Genomic DNA, 20,458 nt, shown 5'->3' on the forward strand with positions numbered 1-20,458 from the left:
AGGCAGACTGGGCAGATCCGGATAACACACACAGACACACGCACAGCCTCTAACAATGAAAACACCTCAGTACACATCTAAGACACACAACAAACACGCTAACAAAAGCAGTGTTCTCCTTCTGTTACATTGTATAATAATCTCGTCTTTTAAGCGTTGTAACAAAACACAATGACGGGAAGTGCTACCTCTTGGTCGTTTTATTGTTGTCTTATGACATACACTAATGTAATTTGTGTATCTTCTGTCAGAGAAACAGGATAAAGGTGTGTGACTGTGTGTGGGGGGTGCTCGCCCCCGCGTGTGAGGCAGGGATACCGCGCTGTGAAGACGAGGCTGTAATGGTCTTCCAGCGCAGCTCCTGTTTGTTTTGGCTGGGCCAGACTCCCGCCTCGGGTCGATGTTCTCGAGCATGTAAAAACACACACGCAGAGAGGCAGGGACGGTGTGAATCCCAGAGCGGAAACCGTCCGCTGCCTTCGAAAATAAACTCGGGTGGTAGCCTCTCACAGCGAGGGAGGGAGGGAGAGAGAGAGAGAGAAGAAAAGGAAAAGAGATATAAGAGACTCAGAAAGAGAGGGAGATATAGGGAGACTAAGTATTAACATTGTTATCACTTATGAGTTATCACTTAGTGTTACTCATGTTATTGTTTACTGTACTGTACTTCGATTTAATTGGTTTCATCTGCTTTGGCAGGATTTTCAGCTGTATTTCATGCCAATAAAGCCTTCTGAATCTGAGAGGGGGAGAGATAGTGAGAGCCAGAGAGATTGGCACAGAGAAAGCAAGAGAGAGGGAGATGGACAGAGAGAGAGAGGGGAGACAGAAAGCAAGGTAGTACACAGACAGAGACACACAGAGCGAGAGGGAGGGTGACACAGACAGAGTGAGACAGATATAGAGACACACAGAGCACGAGAGTGACTTCCTTCCCTCTGTTTTTGCACCGTCTCTCCGCCACGTAGCCCCTTTGCCCTGCGCCTGCTCTCTTTACAGTTCCCAGTCCGTCAAACGGACCTGAGAAACACGACTCCATTTCAGCCCCTACACCAAGCATTCCGTCCATCCACACAGCCATGACACATTGTTGTGACTGTTATTACTCAAAAGACTATTAATCTGTCAGAGCTGGAACTGACGTGCTGTCCAAGCAGTAATAGTTGCGAGAACGCGGGGATTGTAGGGTCTTCCCAAACAAGATGTCATTCCTCATATTTGAATGGAATCGGACTTAAATGGACGCCCCGTCATTGCTGTCCGTGTTGAACAGGAAGATAAATGTTTATGTCCAATTAGTAACGCGTGTTCTGTTCATGAAAGAAATTAAACCCGATGCAGTCAGCTTAGCAGTGATTCCCCCAATGCGGATACGCATAGCCTGTAAGCCAGCACATACATACACACACTCGCATGCGCACATGTACATAGATGCACGGTTTATTAGAGGACAGTGAACTTGACCATCACGGAGATATAACATATGTCTGCGTAGGATGACATAATTTTCCATGTTGATGTATTTTTAACGACTTCTTGTTTCTGTCATCTCCAATACAGTGTCATATCAATAGAGTATCATTCATCAGAAAGCAATCATACCATTCATACCATTTTCCTTCTCAGTGTATAAACTGTTATTTTTCATGGTGACATTTTACTATCTTTTTTAGTGACTTGTTAGTGACATACTATCCAGGGGTTATCCTGTTCAGGAGACATTGTTATTGAGAATACACCTGGCTTTGGGTTTTTTTGTGGATACATACAGAGTGGAAGGGATGCGTTTTTAAGACATTATTCAGAGTGTTTGTGGAAACTCCATGTCCCATAAAAAGGCATCTCCCCCGGTTACAAGTTCCCTCCGTGGGTTTTGGGGGGGGGGGCTGTGGCAGCTCGGAAAGTCATTAGCCCCCCCCTCCCAGCGGAGCAGCCCAACTCCCACACTTCCTCTTTCCACGACGGGCACCTCAAATGCTCCACCCAAATCATTCTCGGCAACCGAACGCTCTTCTGAATACAGCGACAAGCCGAGCCTGCTTATGATGTAGAGGGAGAGGAGGGGGGTGGGGGAGACTGGAGGGGGTGGTTGGTTAAAAGGCCAGAGCTGTCGCCCCTCGGCCTTCTGGGATGCGAAAGGAATGTGTCCGCTTTTATTATCCCTGATCAAACAGTGGCTTTTGATGGGCACCTGCCCTTCTTGACCGAAGAAGCCTCACCATGGTCCTCACATCGCCGCTCACTCCCCTCTCTGGAAATAAAATATATCGATCCCCCGCCCCCCGGTCTGGGATGGAATAATCCACACCTCCTCCTGGCCGGAGGAGCAGCCTTTTTTCTCCGGACACATGTTCTGGCCAGGCCAACGTCAAGAGGACCGAGCACTTTGGGGCTCCAGAGAGGATGGCCCCAAATGCCTTATCGTCTGTGTTGTCGGAGACGCAAGTGGTAAATTGATAGAATCTCAAGGTGTTGTGTCGGCTAAAATAAATATGAATTGGGTTTTTGAAATGGTTATTGATTTTTTTTTTTTTTGGAGCGAGAGAATGTAATTTTAATATTAGTTGTGGGAAAAGTCAATTTCTTTAAAATGAGAAACGTTGCTCTGCCTTACCTTATCACTTACCTTCTCTCACCCTCTCTCTCCCTCTTCCTCTCTCTCTTCTCTCTCCCTCCCTCAGGTTCATGGGTCAGTTGGAGAGCCCTGGTGGCTTTGGGTGGAAGACCCAGTCAACGACCACATCTATCACTCTGAGTACTTCCTGCTGCAGAAGAAACAGGTGGAGCTCCGGAATGTTCTCTGCCTTTTCACTGTCACCAACACGGGCCACGTCCTGTTTACCCCCCCCCCGCCTCTCATTTTCAGAGCCTTGTGCTAAACCAGTGAACTTTCCGTTTTCCTCTTTCTCTTCCCTGTAAATAGACCCTCCTTACTCATTTATGACAAAGAAATATCACCCCCCCTCAAAATATTTAAAGTCCCATTCACTGGAAACAAGTTCACAAGTCACAAATGATTGAGAAAATTGACAATGTGAATAGATAAATCAAATGTAATGATTAATGAAATTAATCTCTCTTGTCTCTCACTCCCTCTCAACGTGTCTTCCTCCCTTCCCTTACCCCTCTCTCTTTCTCTCATTCTCTCTCCCCTCCTCCCTTCCCTTACCCCTCTCTCTTTCTCTCATTCTCTCTCTCCCCTCCCTCCCTTCCCTTACCCCTCTCTCTTTCTCTCATTCTCTCTCTCCCCTCCCTCCCTCCCCAGGTGGTGGCGGATGAGCAGCAGCAGCTGGTCTTCACCATCCCCATCTTTGAGCCCATGCCATCTCAGTACTACATCCGCGCAGTGTCTGACCGCTGGCTGGGCTCTGAGGCCGTCTGTATCATCAACTTTCAGCACCTCATACTGCCAGAGAGACACCCGCCACACACAGGTACAGCACACACACCCTCCACACACAGGTACAACACACACACCTTCCACACACAGGTACAACTCACACACCCGCCACACACTGGTACAACACGCACACACCCTGCACACACAGGTACAGCCACGCACCTTCCACACACAGGTACGGCCACACACCGTCCACACACAGGTACAGCTCACACACCCGCCACACACAGGTACAACATGCACACACCCTGCACACACAGGTACAACACACACCTTCCACACACAGGTACAACACACACACCCACCACACACAGGTACAACACACACACACCCGCCATACACAGGTACAACACACACACACCTTCCACACAGGTACAACACACACACCCACCACACACAGGTACAACACACACACACCTTCCACACACAGGTACAACACACACACATTGTACACAGCATACTGTGCACCTCTAATACACCCTTTACACAAACCTGCTACCAGGATACCCACGCACACATACAGCACACACACTCCTGCTTCTCACCACACGCACACCGGTACCACACCCACATTCCTGCTTGACTGCTCACTGTATCTCATTTCCAACAACGCTCACTTGTCACACACCCCACTCTCAGCTTTATACGACAATGCGCCCATTTTAAATCAGTAAAGCCTTTCTCACAGTCTCCAGTACCCCCACCTTCCTCTGCCTCCTCCCCCTTCTCTTCCTACCTCTTCACAGCCTGCTTGCTGTCCATAAACACCTGTGTCGGACACAGCAAACAGGGCAATAGGCACACAAACGATCCGATTAGCCAGCGCTAAAACTGCCAGGGGGAGAGAAATACAGCACACATTAACTCCCGTTCTGCCATTAGCATGGGAACGGCTGCCGGAACATTCTGAACGTCACTTTTCCACTCCGAATGTACAGGGTCGTGTGTGTGAATTAGGAGCCCCTAATTACCCGCCATTACCGTTACAGGCGTGTAGAGGTGTGTAAAACTTCTCCTGACATTCCCCATCCTTTCTGACTAAGCGTCCACCTAATGCTGCTTTGATGCTGTTGTGCTAGCAGTCCGTGCCACCCTGTTGCTTCCTCAAGCTTTGACGCTAAGCAGGGCTGGGCTCGGTCCTCACTTTGATGGTAAAACCAGAAAAAACAAGGTTGTTGCTGGTTTTTGACTGTGGGCTTCTATGGGCCATTCAAGTTTTGGTCCAGTGCCCCAACAAAGTGAGTCAGTTTTTGAAAGTGGTATTAACCCGGTGTCCAGGTAAAACTGTTGAGTAATTGCACACCGCTGACTGAAGCCACTTTGATCCTTCATCACCACTACAAGTGCAAATATAGCAGTTGCTCAGACATTGCTTGCACCTTGCTCTGACATTTTCCTAACATTTCCAAACGTTTTTTCCTTGAACCCCACAGAGCTGCTGGACCTGCAGCCGCTGCCCATCACAGCCCTGGGCAGGCGGGAGTACGAGAGCCTGTACAAGTTCACACACTTCAACCCCATCCAGACGCAGATCTTCCACACGCTCTACCACAGCGACACCAACGTCCTGCTGGGGGCGCCCACGGGCTCGGGCAAGACCATCGCCGCCGAACTCGCCATGTTCCGCGTCTTCAACCAGTACCCTGGCTCCAAGGTGGGAGCGCCCTCCCCCAAATTAAAGCGTGTCGTGAAACTAGTCTTACAGTTTGGCTGTACTTTGTTTCAGCATCCTGCTAAGCGCAAGTATAACATTGTTTAACATACTCAGTACTAAGCGCAAGTATAGCATACAAGTTATGTTATACATGCAGTACAAGTGTAACATTATATGGTATCAAAGTTTGACTGTACTCCTTTGAACATTCTGCTATGCGCGAATTGCTAAGTACAAGTATAACATAAGTTACATAAGTTCTATTATACATACAGTGCAAGTATGACATCATATGGTATGAAAGTTTTGACTACCTTTTTTTTTTAACATTCTGCTCAACGCAAGTGCTAAGCACACGTATAACATACAACTTTTGTTATACATACTGTGCGGTACAAGTATAACATATATAATATGGACGTTTGGCTGTACATTCTGCTAAGTGAGGGCATAACATTGTTTTTGAACTTAGAAGTTTCTTACCTCAGTTGTGATTTGGAATTGACTTCCTGTCTTCGTTTTCTTATTTGGGTGAAGAAGAAAATGTTGTCAGGAATACAGATTAGCTCCATCGACTTACGAATGATCACCAGTGAACGTCTTTAGATTCAGACCCATAAGCCAAAGAAACCGTAATGTCCTTATTGGAAGCAATTTTCTTTAGCTAGCTATAACATTGTTTATTCTTCATCTCCAGTAAATTGTTCCCCATTAGCTCAAATAGCTTTAGTGCCCTGTTGTGTTTTTAAACTTTTTTTAGTGCAGAATTAATCAGGACAATTTGTCACATATTTTGGAGTTATATATCACACAAATACACACACACACACACACACACACACACACACTCAGCCTGGCTGTGTCTCTGTGGCAGGTGGTCTACATCGCCCCTCTGAAAGCGCTGGTTCGAGAGAGAATAGAGGACTGGAAAATCAGGATAGAGGAGAAGTTGGGGAAGAAGTGAGTGCGCTGTGTCTGTGTGTGTTAACATTATGGTCATGTGTGCATGTGAGCATGTGTGTATGTGAGCATGTGTGCATGTGAGCATGTGTGCATGTGAGCATGTGCGTTTGTGTGTGCTTGTGTTTGCATTTATATTTGTGTGTGTATGCGCACTTGTGTTTGCATTAAAGTCTATCTGCGTGTGTGTGTGTGTGTGTGTGTGTGTGTGTGTGTGTGTCCAGGCTCATACATGACTTTGTGAATAACACAGTGCTCTGCGGCTCCTCAGGGTGGTGGAGCTGACGGGTGACAGCACTCCGGACATGCGGGCCATCGCCCAGGCCGACCTCATCGTCACCACGCCCGAGAAGTGGGACGGAGTCAGTCGCAGCTGGCAGAACCGCAGCTACGTGCAGAAAGTGGCCATCCTCATCATCGATGAGATTCACCTGCTGGGTGTGTGTGTGTGTGTGTGTGTGTGTGTGTGCACGTGAGAGTGCTTGTGTGTGTGTGTGTGTGTGTATGAGAGAGAGCTTGTGTGTGTGTGTGTGTGTGTGTGTGTGTGTGTGCCCGTGACTGAGCTTGTGTGTGTGTTTGTGTACATTTCTGCGTGTGCATACGTGTGTGTATGAGTGTTTGTGTGTTCACGCGCTCACTCCTGGTCCCATCGCTGTGTGTCTGCAGGTGAAGACAGAGGTCCGGTTCTGGAGGTGATCGTCTCCAGGACAAACTTCATCTCGTCCCACACCAGTAAGAGTCTGCGTGTGGTGGGCCTGTCTACCGCCCTGGCCAACGCCCGTGACCTGGCAGACTGGTTGGGCATTGGACAGGTGAGGCCTCCACCCCAACGCACAAAGCACCAGCAGAACCAGGGAGAGGTGCTGGAGGCCAGCTTTCGTACAGATTACCTGGCACTGAAAACTGGCCCATGGACTGGAGGTTGTTATGCTTATAAAATGGCCTTCACCTTCTTGGTTTTTAAACAAATTTTTCCCTGAGGTTCATCCATCAAAATATGCTTCTGCTTTCATAATCTGTCATAGCTGGATCTAGTACAGCCACAGAGTGGGGGGCTGGTCTCCGCTGTTGTTTCTTCACGGGGAAAGAGGTACACATTTGGAGGCCCTGTTCCACAGCCAAAGGCCTATCCAGCTGCACACCATACGCCTCCTGCTCCAGGAGAGGAGTGTAGTCTGCACTGTTTCAGGAAACAGACAAGCTGTGCTGTTTAGTGATTAAAATATGACTTTAAAAATATTTATTCTTTCAACTACTTTTGGCCTGTCGTTGACCAGCTGGAGCCATGCCTGCTTCATGCTGGTACAGGTGGGCCGCATGCTCCCGAGTGACCAGAGGGGGTGCTGTTGTGCAGTGTGACTGATTTAACCATAGACTTCACAAAAAATATGGTCCAAGTGCCAGTGCGTCCCCCATTAACTATCTTTGACTAGTGAAAAGTGTTTTTTAAAGTTTTCTAGCACCGCCATGTCGGACATTTGGAGCCAGAGTCGGCTATGGCGCAAACTGTCTCTGATTCCTCCACAGTGTATTCCTGCATGGTCCTAATAACACAATAACGTAAAGAAAATCAGTACACGGGGAGACATTAGACAACACAGATTGCGGCTACATTTTTCTGTGGGGAAAAAATAATTTACTTCCTATTTTTACTGTATCGTTACCACTGACTTCATATTGAAAGCGACACTTAAACAATTATACTGGAGTCAACCGCATTGGCGCTAGTTAGCTGCATCTCTCAACAAGACCATGAAATGAGCATCAAAATAAAGCCAGGTTTTGGCGGCTTGACTGTAACTCTGCTAGCAGAAACCCTTCCTCTGTGGGCCAAGTATTCACCTGTCTGCAGGGCTAGCATTAGCACGACAGAGTCAGTGTGGTCAGCCAGGATTTCCTACCAAACCATGGTGTGCATCACTATAGTAGTCCAGTTTTGGCTCAGTTGATAGAGCATTGTACTAAAAAAGCAAGCAGAAGCATATTTGCAAACGTGTACCACTGGATCTCAAAGTCTCGTGGAATTAACCAACCGGCAACCGGGTCAAAAGGTATGTTACATTATGTGCCATTTGAAAGGTCATTCTGTTTCCAGTTCCAATGGTTATTTAGAGTAGACTGGCCCCTCTTTAGTTCCATGTTACTTATTCTTTATCCCCCCCCCACCCATCGAAAGGAGAATGGGGATTAACTGTAGTGAGAAGTACAGCCAACATCTTAGGATTCAATGGGAGAAAGTGTATGGTGCACAGGAAAGAGACCAGGCCTGCTGTCATTCAGAGATCAGCTTCTGTAATGGCCCTCAAACACACAACAAAGTACATTGGATCCAAACAGCCCAGCTGTCACTTCAAAAGACCAACGCCTGTGGCTGATGAAGAACCTGAGTGTTTGAATCCATGCGACCATGCCTCTCCATCCACTGCTTTACACTGTGGGTCAGGGGTTACTAATCCTGGTTCTGGAGAGTATGCTGGTTTTCATTTCAAAATATATTACTTACTGAAGGGTGCAAACAACAGGTTTGTTCCCTCTTGTTTTATCTTCACACTTAATTTTCCACAAATGGTTTAGCTGCATTGACCAGCTGTCCACATTTTCAGGATTTAGTGCATTGATTTCAGCTGCAGGTCCATCAGTTAATATATACAAAAGCTAACATCTTTCAAAGGGAACCATTTTCCACAGCACAGAAATGTAAAAAAAGTAATTGTCCGAGAATTGATCTCATCAGTTAAAAGTCCATAAGTTAAATATGGAGTATTTTTCAGTTTGTCCATCCTGTTTCTGACATAATGGCACATTAAGCAGGTAAACTATCTGTCATTAGACAGTACATTTTCTAATTAACAAACCCAGGAGCAGCGTTTGGAGAATCAGTTCTGTGTTTTCTTCTTCTTCTTTTTTTTTTTTTTTCTTTTTACTGTTCTTCCACCTTGTGTTGTTTCAAGCACCTGTCCTTTCACAAATCTTAATCTTAAGTTTTCTTTGACCTTTGACCTTTGACCTGGGGACCTTCACTAACTATGGAACAGAGTACATTGAAAAGACAGCATGACCATACTCTCACCTTGCTAACTTGGTGTCAGGGAAGGCCAGGCGGCTAAATTTGGCGCTGAGCAGTTTCCCATGCGCAGAGGACCGTGCGTTGGCCCTTGTAGCTAAATGACATGCGTAAATAGTAAATAAAAAGCCAGGCCTTCGGTGTGAAAAAGTAGCCCGGCGGGGACGGTGTAAAAGCCTCACACCGAGCTTGGCTTGGCAGAGTGGTCAGGCTGGATTTCGCTGGCTTCGGGTTAATAAATGAGGCGGAGATATTCGCAGCGATATGGGATGTCGTGATCGCTCTGCACTCTTTGGACAGGAGGGAGATCTACTGTGCCGATGGCGAGAAGAAAAGAGAGATTTTTCACATGAAAAGATGCTGTCTCAGGGACTTTGGGTATACGAAAACACAATAAAACATTGATTAATAGAAGTGACGTTACGCTGAAGAGAAGACAGGAGAATGGGTTGGGGAAAGAAGAGTGAAAAATGGAACCAAGAGAAAATATATCAGTTGAATGGAATGTAGTGTTTCAGGAGAGAGGGGCTCGTTTGAAGGAAATAAACATCTGTCTATAATCTATTCTTCATCCGTCTGCATACATCCGACCATACATGTGTGTATTTGTGTGTGCATGTGTACATGTGTATGCTTGTGTGTGTCTGTCTTTGTCTCGTTTTGTCTTGTGTGTGTACGTGTGCGTGTCTGTCTATCCTTTTGTCTCGCGTGTGTGTGTGTGTGTGTGTGTGTGTGTGTACGTGTACGTGTGCATGCGTACATGTGTGTAAGTGTGTGTCTGTCTGTCTCTCGTTTTGTCTTGTGTGTGTACATGTGTGTATATGTCTGCGTGTTGTCTCTCTGTCTCTCATTTTTTCTTGTGTGTGTTTGTGTGTGTGTGTGCGTGTGTGTACGTGTGTGTCAGTCTCTCTGTCTCTCATGTTCAGACCACGTATCACCGTCTTATTTTATTCTGTCTTTTGAAGTAAACTTTGAAGGCCGGCGGTTGTGGACACGTAACGCCATTGTGGAGACGTTTTCCCCGTGGTATACAGGCTGTGGGGTTTGGGGGTCACGCATTGACGAGCCCTTCCCATAAATCTGCGCGGTGCTGCTTGGACCAGCGATGTGGCGTTGGCCACGCCGTCCATTACCCAGACCGTTAAATATGTGCACACACGCGCGGCCGGACCAGCACCGCGCGCGCCAGCAAGGGGCAATAACGGCCCGTAATTACCCCCAGATGGGGCCCGCACCCCTCACCCTGTTCCCCCTCTCGCTCTCCGTCTCTGCTAATCCGTCCTTCCCTGCACACCCAGAGCGAGAGCGCGTGTGGCTATGAGGGAATGGGGGACTCATTTGGGTTTAAGCAGATTTGTACCAAAAAAAGGGATTTTAAGCACAGTTCTTCGGCACAGGGCAGTGTGCACTAGCATCCACACTCCCAACCTGGCAACCTCACCCAAACCCCCCTTAAATTACATTTTACTTGGACATCAGCATTTACAGGGAAGAATGAACGTCGGTGAACAATGGATTTGTTACCGGAGGAATAAAATGTCGATCTGGGAGAATCTAGTGAATGATGGTAGAGGTGTAATATCCTCTACCTCTCCCCTGTAATTGTTTAACTAAACCAGTGCTACTCAACTCCTCGTCCTGCGGGCCACAGTGTCTGCAGGTATTTGCTCCTGCCGTGCGCTACAGCACCTGATTTCACTAATTATTCTTACTGTTTGGTTCAGATAATAAGCAAATTAAGCTGAAATCAGGTGGTGTAGCGCACGGTTGAAGCTACACCACCTGCAGGACGTGGACTAAAAATAAATGAAAATAAGCTGTTAAAGTCTGTTGTCTCGTTCCCTTTTCCTTATTTTTTTCTCTCTCTCTTTCCCGCTCCCTCTATCTCTCCCTCTCCCTCTGTCTCTCTCCTTCCCTCTCTCTCTCTCTCCCTCCCTCTCTCCCCCTCTCTCTCTCTATCTCTCTCGCAGGTGGGCCTGTTTAACTTCCGCCCGTCGGTCCGGCCCGTCCCTCTGGAGGTGCACATCCAGGGTTTCCCAGGACAGCACTACTGCCCCCGCATGGCCAGCATGAACAAGCCCGTCTTTCAGGGTAATCTCCCTCCGTTAGGGAGCTGTTGAGTTTTGTCCCTTATTGCTGAAATATATCATACCCTCACACTGGAACAGCAGCTTGTACACCTTCTCCCCCGACCGACCCTATTAGCGTGCCGTAGCGCTGATTGGCTTCGACTCTTTCATTGGCCTGATTTACGGCTCCGGGTAGGGCAGAGCGGGCCGGGGTGTTTGGGGGGGGGAGCGTGTCGGCGTGGCGACGGACATCAGCGGAATTGATGGCGGTGTGGCGGGTGATATAGAGGGCGGGGGCGTGCCTCGGGTCGTGTAGTGCACGGACAGCCCCAGACGGATGCCGGCGTTTAGCGCTCCGGTCATCTGCAGTTAATCCTGCCGCCCGCCATCGATCCGACTGCTGACCGCCGTGAGTAACGACCACGGCCTCACCGTGTTCCGCAGGGCGGCTAATGGGCCGTAAATCTGCGGGAGGGGAGCGGTCAAAGCCGCGGCCTGAACACTTAGAGCAGGGCCTGAACACAGGGGTCTTAGAGCAGGGCCTGAACACAGGGCTGAATACACACATGTGCATACCGTATGAAAACTGACCCCTCTGAACACACAGGGCCCCAGCACACATTTGTCAACACACACTCCCGTCAATAAAATGCTAAATAAAGCTTGCAATAGAGCCTTGGACAAACACACATACACATACACGTACACACAAACACATATGCACACACTCACACACACACACACAAACACAAACAAACACACACAGTTTTGTGAGCATGCTCTCCCCTCTCTCCCCCAGCGATACGCAGTCACTCTCCAGCCAAGCCCGTTCTGATCTTTGTGTCGTCGCGGCGACAGACCCGTCTGACAGCACTAGACCTGATCGCCTTCCTGGCCACTGAAGACGACCCCAAGCAGTGGCTGCACCAGGACGAGAGGGAGGTGAGAGGTTGCGACCTCACTGTCTGGGGTGTTACATTATACCTGTCCAAAGATTTGACATGATAGGATGCCGCACTGGCAACTTTCCCCCATTGGTTTTTGTCCGTACAACAGGAAGTGAGGCAAGCACACTATTGCTTTTCAGTGGTCACTCCAGCCTATAATGGTAGCAAAGTAGTAGTCATTAGCTAACATTAAATTACTCAATAAATATAACTTATTGTCATCAAATTTAACGTTAGCTATAACTATCTAGCTGGTTAAATTAACAGGTTACCTATTTTAGCTAGCTAATACTGCCTAACGTTACTTTGGCTGCTAACATTAAACCATGTGATGCTCAGAGTGGCTCACATCTGACTGGCGCTAGTCTGATTAAAATCGTTTTTTTTCATTGGATTGTCAAAACCATTATGGGTTGTATGTAATTGTACTGGGCCCTGATAACCTAGGCATTTATAATATTGGAGAAAAAAGAATATGTTTTATTTAGTCATTCTAGAAATTTCACTCTTATCACGTTATAGTAATTTAATTTAGAGCTATACCCAGCACTACGATAAAGTGTACCGCATTTCATTCTATAGCGTAATTGTTCTACACTTGCATGGTGCGCTGCATGCTAGTGCATAGGGCTGAGAAATTTCAGGATTATGACACTCATCACAAATAACCTGACAGTTAGACCACTGAGAGTATCTCAACAGAGTTCATATTTGAGTTATGTGGTATTTTGTTTAAAGTATTGCATAATTTTTTCCTTCAATCTACTGGGGACCATAAAGTTTGCTCATACTAAGAGCAAAAAAAGACTTGCTTAGTTTGTGTGTGTGTAGTCAGCATCAGTCTGCCATGCATGTTGTAGAATAGAATTAGTCCTCATGTGGGTCAGTCCCAGCAGCCTAAGTATGACAGGGTCATTGTGTTAAAAAAACAAGAACATACTTAAAATGTCTAAAAATGTATCGCAACATGGCCACTTGGCTAGATGTATTGTACTGTATTGTACATTTCTACATTTCCTGATGACATGCTAACTCATTTTCAGTTGTCTTGGTAGCATTAGCTTCATTAGCTTTATAGCGTTGTTTGTGTTATATGACCTTACATTGCATTTCTTCTAATCAGTACATAAATTACACTTACTATAAAGCTAGTAAGCTAATGCTGCTGATTTCCCACGACAGGGAACCCAGGAGACACTGGGGTTCCCTCTGCTCTTTTACACTGGTGCAATCAGAGGCCATCAATCTGTGCGTAGAGAGTATGAGAAGACGTGACTTACTGCTGAAGTTGTTTGCAAGCTGGCCACGCAATATGATCAGACCCATTATTTTATTCTGAGAAAGTAGCTAAACATCTGACCATGTTTTCTGTTGATTTATTGTGGGCAGGTTGCCTTGTTACTGTATGTAGGTGTAGGAAAAGGAATATTGAGCAGGTATCATTGTGGAGTAGTGGTTATAAAGCATCAGTGTGGAGCAGTGTTCAGAGTTGTGGTATTGAGCAGTGATCAGTGTAGGGATGTGACGGTACACCGGTTTTGTATTTAATTAAAAGGAACAATAAAAACATGAAACCATAAACCGTGATATTTTTGTAGATGATTATTGTGAAGTGAAAATGCCGTCCTGTTACATCCCTTGCTCAGAGTTGAGTTATTGAGCAATGGTCAGCATGGAGTATTGGACAATACTGCAGTGTGGATCAGTGTTCAGAGCAGGAGTGCTGAAAGGCGGTTTCTGTAGAGCCTTGATCAGACTCAAAATCAAAATCAGCCTTCTGATCCCCAGTGGAAGACTAGCCCTGTGCCCTCGAGCCTACCTACCTGTCTGTTCCGTTACAAAGGGCCTGGTCCAAACGACAGGCCCCGTGAGTGAGTGACGGTTTCTGCAGAAGGGAGAGGAGGAGAGAGAGAGGAGAGAGAGAGAGGAGGAGAGAGAGAGGAGAGAGAGAGGAGGAGAGAGAGAGCGGCCTTACATCCTTCACCGTCCCTCTCCTCCCCTTCTTCAGAATCAATCACCCCAACATCCCTCATCTCCCCTAATCGCCTGTCTTTACTGTAATTACAGAGCCAACTCTGCAGCCCTCTCCAGGAAAAGCCAGTGTCATTTCTCATTATATTATTCTGCATACTTTTGGATTATTTCAAGATGTCTGCAAATCTTTTTTGGGTATAAAATTCGGAGTGTGCTAATATTTTTACAGTACAGTACAGGAGGAGACACTGAAAAATGGCAGAATGTGTAATTACCCCATCCGTTAGCCTCTCCTTTCAACATACAGTAAGAGAAATGTTCTGTCTCTTTGTGTGCTGAATCCACTTTGTATCAACTGTAGTAGACTGCAATGAGGCATATTTTTTCAGGGAAGCCACACTCATTCATATGGACAGCAGTCCTATAGTGGTCTTATAGCAGTCCTGTGGTGGTCCTATAGCAGTCTTATAGCAGTCCTGTAGTGGTCCAGTAGCAGTCATATTGTGCCCCTCAAATGGTATAGCAGTCCTATAGCAGTCTTATTTTGGTCCTGTAGTGGTCTTATTGCAGTCCTACAGTGGTCCTTTAGCAGTCCCATAGCTGTCCAGTAGTGGTCCTATAGCAGTCCCATAGCTGTCCTACAGTGGTCCTATAGCAGTCCCATAGCTGTCCTACAGTGGTCCTATAGCAGTCCCATAGCTGTCCTACAGTGGTCCTATAGCGGTGCAATGATGGTACAGGAATGCCCAGGCCGTAGGAGGTTGGTTCTTCCGATATTGGCCCCACCAATGATATTGTATTTGAGTGCATTACCTTTTTAGTTTTGTCTGTTTTTATCTCTAAGATTGGGGTGTTTTGACATGGGCTGTGTGTGTACACAAACCATATGTTCGTGAGAGCGAGATGTCCCCTGGACAGGTTGTGTACCGTTCTACTGCAGATATTCCCACAATGCCAGATCCCTAGGCATTCCTCTTTATCCTTTCCAAACAACTGCTTATTGTCGTTGTCACTTTGGATGCATGTTGATGATGTTATAGGTTGCTTTAATAGTCAATAAAATATTGTTTTTCTCCAGACCTGGCAAACGACAGCTTGAAGAAAAAAACCAAAAAACCTGTCACATGAAAGAAATGTAAATGTCCTAATTATGAGTGGCGGCTCATAGTACAATCAGCTGAATATGCAGCACAGATTCCTGTAACCTTTTTGTATATTTTTCCTTTTTTTTTTTGAAAGGGCTGAGCCACAATTGATCTCCGATTTATTTTGACAGCATCTGCGAATTGCGTATTCCGAGACCGTCCGCGTAATCACAGCCTCGTTTGAGGTTTTCTGTCATCTGGTAATGAATGTGCGATGTTCTTTCTGAGTAACTTCAGGGCGGAAAATGACAAACCGACCCCTCTGTGTTTTCAGAACGAGACTCTCTGCCACATATATCACCGGACAGTTCTGCCCCGTCTGTGGCAGAGATGCCTTTATGAGCCATAACTTGTCCCTTTTTGATGCCGCGGTCTATATTTCCTTCATTTCAGAGAGATGGTGCAAACGGTCGACGTGCCAGTAAATCACCCGCCTAATCTTCTTTTATAAGGCCATGTCCTGCTGTGGTTTGTAGAAGAACTAATGAAGGATTTATGCTGCAGACACAAATCCGCCTGTAGATTGGTGACTGGCTTTCAGCTCCATCCAGTGAAGCTTTTTGCTGTGCTTTGCTTCTCACATTTCAGCGCAGGTCACTGTGATCAGTGCTTCTGATATACAGTATAAGTGCTTGTAAGCAGAAGCTTCGCTCTCGCCTTGTGTAAGTGTGATTACCATTGGCACATTTCATGAAATATTTGTCTTTCTGACTCAAAGGGGTCAAAGGTTAGTGAAAGAATAATAATACTTGTTTTTACACGTGGCTTGTGTTCTAGGAATGATTTGGTAGTTACAAGAGGAAATAAGAGTCATGGCCTTTTCTGTTTTTAACCGACATGTCCAGAAGTGCTTATTTTATGTCAGTGTGCATTTACACATTTGGATAAGTAGTGGGTGGACCTTCCCAGAAGTCCCCTATGGTGCGGCCTGCATTTGAGAATACCTCACGTTTTCAAGATGAGGAAATATTGAGCCCTGTTCGAGAAGGTGGCATCAATGTGTGCGTGTGTGTGGGTGGTAGTGCGTGTGTGTGTGTGTGTGTCTGTATGTGTGGTAGTGCGTGTGTGTGCGTGGTAGTGCGTGTGTGTGTGCGTCTGTATGCGTGGTAGTGCGTGTGTGTGTGCGTCTGTATGCGTGGTAGTGCATGTGTGTGTGTGTGTGTGTGTGTGTGTGTGTGTGTGTGTGTGTGTGTGTGCGTGCGTGCGTGCGTGCGTGCGTGTGTGTGTGCGTCTGTATGCGTGGTAGTGCATGTGTGTGTGCGTGGTAGTGCGTGTGCATGTGTGTGCGTGTGTGTGTGTGCGTGCGTCTGTATGCGTGGTAGTGTGTGTGTGCGTGCGGTTGTGTGTGCGGTTGCCAGGGGTTTCATATGAATTTGAAATCGGTCAGATTAACCGAGACAACTAGCTCTATTGTGGTATCTGGTTTAGAACTGTAGTGGTATTGTATCTGGTAGAGAGCTGTAGCTCGATGGTAGTATCTGGTTTCAGCTGTAGTTGGTTGTACTGTATCTGGCACAGCTATAGCTCAATTGTGGTATCTGGTTGTTTTTTGGGGGGTTTTTGTTTTTTGTTTTTTGTTTTTTGTTTTTTTTAACCTAAGGGGGTAATGTCATGACATCTGCCATTTGTTTGTCCATCCGTCCACGACAGACATATTCGGAAAAGTAATGGCTGGATTGCTGTGGAAAATGCTATCCACATTCATGTCCTCAAAAGGAGGAAAACTATTGATTTTTGTGACCCCAAGATATTTCCTCTACCGCCACCATCAGGCCAAACTTAAAATTTATGATCAACATATCTTGAAAAGGAGTACCTGGATTGCCATAAAATTTGCAATATACGTACATGTTTCCAAGAGGAAGAAAACAATTGATTTCGCTAATCCTATACCTCTCCTCTAGCGCCACCATCAGGTCAAACATATGTTGAAAAGTAATGTCTGGATTGTAGGACATTTGCTGTTTACTTCCGTGTGAGGGGAGTTGTTGTGGAAGAGGTCTGCACTCTATCGAGTGTGTTATTTTTATAATCTATTCTTTCTATCTTTTTTCTGGATATGTAGCAGATGCTGTTATCCAGGGCGATTTACAGAGCTACCATTCTTTTTCATGCAATAAATATATGCAGATGGCTATTTTCCAATAATAATCAACTTACTCAACAGTAAAATCCTTGGAATCAAACATCCTCAGAGTTGCAAGCCCAGAGTTATCTCACCATTATGGTGTAAAGGATTTGTATTGAGTATAGAGCTGTAGCAGGTTTGTATCTGTTATAGAGCTGTAGAAGTTTTGTATCGGGTATAGAGCTGTAACAGGTTTGTATCTGTTATAGAGCTGTAACAGGTTTGTATCGGTATAGAGCTGTAACAGGTTTGTATCGGTATAGAGCTGTAACAGGTTTGTATCGGTATAGAGCTGTAGAAGGTTTGTATCTGTTATAGAGCTGTCACCGGATTGTATCTGGTATTGAGCCAGGGTGTTTCGTGTATCAGTAGAGAGGGTTGTGTGTGTGTGTGTCTGTATGTGTGTGGTTGTGTATGTGTGTATGAGTGTGCATATGTGTGTGTGCGCATCTGGTAGAGGGCTCGGCCTCGCTGGCTGTGCTGTGTGTGTTCCAGTGATTTATGCGCTCTCTCTGCAGTGCGTTGTGCTGGGGCCGGAGTCCCTGCTGTTCAGAGTGACAGTCGGCTGGCGCGAGCTGTCTGTCTCCCTGCAGGGGTCCCCCGCCCCACCAGCGCTCCCCTCCCCGCTCCCCCACTCTCTCCTTCCTGCCCCTCTCCTCCTCCTTCCCTCTCTCTGTCTATGCCCTGCGCCTCTTCCCTGCCCCCTCTCTCCTCCCGCTCTCCTCTCTCTCCTCTGCCTCTCCGTCCTCTGTTCTTTTCACCCTTTGCTCTTTCTTTCTTCTCAGTTATACCCCGCAACTGTCTCGCTTTCTCTTTCTACCGGCTCTCTCTCTCTTCCCTCTTACTCAGCCTACTCTCTCAATGTTAAATTGATCTCTCTTTCACACAAATTCAATATGCTTCCATTTACCAGACAAGGGAACCTGTGTAGCTAAAGTGGTAAATATATTGACGGTAGCATTAACATAAAAGAAAGGCTAACCCTCACACGCATGCATCAGACCTACATTTATAGTCATTATCGAGTTTGGGTTTACACATTCCTAGAATTAGTGAGAGGGTCTCTTTCTCTCTGTACTCCTATCTTTAATGCCTCTCTCTCTAAAATTCAAATTCAAACTGGTTCTGTTGTTATTTTGGCTTGCCACCTGCTGTGACTGGTCACAGCAATGATGGTATGTCAATCACTGACTTTGATGAACCAGTCATGAGACTTCACGTCATCAAAAAATGCTACAATTGGTTAAAATCATTGCATCATTAATTCAATCCATGTTTTGTCAGAGAGCCCAATTTTAATTTCACAGCCTGTCGGTTGTCTGGCCTGCTGCAGGTCAGAGGTTCTGGAGCTTCATTCTGGCGTTGATAGTAAAATGGCCGCCGTTCTGGCCCTTGACTTGCGGCCGCGCTTGAGCGACACCTGCCTTTGTTTCCAGTAAAGCGCCATTAGAGGCTTTAGTCTCAGGCAATACCGACAGACAGCTTAGCAGATCTCCGAAGCTGAGCCTACCTGTTGAGAGGTTTTCCATGGGAATTACACGGAAGCACAAACAGCCATTCAGTGGGGTGTAAAGGCTATGAATTTGTATTGTTTCTTTTAGCTTCCATTAGGTCTTTGTTTACCCTAGTCTGTGAGCACTGGGGCAAAGCTTTGTATCCGTCTCGTTCAAAATGTTGTTATCATTATTTACTGAAAGCCCACTCTCATTTATAGAAGCCTATATTGTGTTCTCCATTTTACATATCCATTAATGCAGAATTCTTGTTTTCAGTGAGGCAGCTCTGGTTAAGTAGCACGCTCACAGCTGCAGTACAAGCCTGCAGGAGTATAGCGCCCCCTACTGGTGCACAATATTTGTCTGTATAGAGAGAGAACGAGAGAATAATACAGACATTTCACATTCTTGCAGATGTTTGTAGCTGGCCAGTGTGAGCATAAGTAGTGTACTTATGGGGTGGTTCTGGTGTATTGACGGCTGTATTCGGTATCCTCCCTCCCACACACACACACACACACACACACACACACGCACACACACGCACGCAGATGACAGACATCATCGCCACAGTGCGGGAGTCCAACCTGAAGCTGACGCTAGCATTCGGGATAGGCATGCATCACGCAGGCCTGCACGAGAGGGACAGGAAGACTGTGGAGGAGCTGTTTGTCAACTGCAAGATCCAGGTAGGTCAGGAGACCAACATCCACACAGTGTCTCCTCTGACATTGTCAGCACAGTGACAGGTCATCAGTACTGAGAAAATCTTATGAGCTCTAAGACAGGTTGAAGTTTAACAGTGTTATGACTGCTATCAGTATTCACTGGTATTGAAATTCATGATAGTAAGACAGGTTAAAGGTGCTCCAAAGACAAGCGCCAGTTGGTCAACATTGAGACAGGTAACATCCAGTCACATCACACTCGATAAAATATGTGCTCTTGTTACTGCACGATTGCAGGATTTTCCATCCATTTCTAATAGTCTTTATACACTCTGAATGTCATTGACAGTTATAGGAGTACTATGACGACATTATGAGTACTGGGAGGACATTATTGACTTGCTGGAAAATACTGACAGGTAACACACTTGAAGCCTGTGTCTGACTGATTCCCTCTCAGGTGCTGATAGCGACCAGTACGCTAGCCTGGGGCGTTAACTTCCCCGCCCACCTGGTGGTCGTGAAGGGTACAGAGTACTACGACGGGAAGACCCGGCGCTACGTTGACTATCCCATCACTGGTACGCACATCGGACTTGGTCTATAAAGGGTTCTCTCAGCCCTATAGCCCACACATGGCTGGTTTGGGCATTAGCTGATTCAATAGAATTTTTTTGCAATGGCTGACTATACAGTAGCATGTTTGGACATTAGCTGACTCTGTAGCATGTTTGGGCATTAGCTGACTCTGTAGCATATTTGGGCATTAGCTCAAATGTATGTATTATCTGGGCATTAACTTGACTATATTGCTTAATTGCGCCTTAGCTGACTCTGTAGCAAGTTTGGGCATTTGCTGGATTGTATATATTATTTGGGCATTAGCTCGACTATATTGCTTAATTGGGCATTAGCTGACTGTAGCAAGTTTGAGCATTTGCTGGATTGTATAT

The 20,458-nt window shown here is 46.3% G+C and overlaps 1 protein-coding gene across 2 annotated transcripts in view; it reads left to right on the top strand.

The window, feature by feature from the left end:
• ascc3 (activating signal cointegrator 1 complex subunit 3) overlaps positions 1–20,458 on the top strand; it is a 244,015-nt gene that overhangs the window by 184,049 nt on the left and 39,508 nt on the right. For both annotated transcript variants that reach the window (XM_061237731.1, XM_061237739.1), the window contains exons 23-32: positions 2,682–2,780; positions 3,266–3,434; positions 4,834–5,054; positions 5,929–6,014; positions 6,286–6,452; positions 6,681–6,826; positions 11,049–11,169; positions 11,947–12,089; positions 19,389–19,526; positions 19,966–20,086. In XM_061237731.1, coding sequence (XP_061093715.1) covers positions 2,682–2,780; positions 3,266–3,434; positions 4,834–5,054; positions 5,929–6,014; positions 6,286–6,452; positions 6,681–6,826; positions 11,049–11,169; positions 11,947–12,089; positions 19,389–19,526; positions 19,966–20,086 — 1,411 coding nt within the window. The remainder of the gene's footprint in view (positions 1–2,681; positions 2,781–3,265; positions 3,435–4,833; positions 5,055–5,928; positions 6,015–6,285; positions 6,453–6,680; positions 6,827–11,048; positions 11,170–11,946; positions 12,090–19,388; positions 19,527–19,965; positions 20,087–20,458) is intronic.

The sequence above is a fragment of the Conger conger genome, chromosome 1 (assembly GCF_963514075.1).
Source record: "Conger conger chromosome 1, fConCon1.1, whole genome shotgun sequence".
NCBI classification, from domain to species: Eukaryota; Metazoa; Chordata; class Actinopteri; order Anguilliformes; family Congridae; genus Conger; species Conger conger.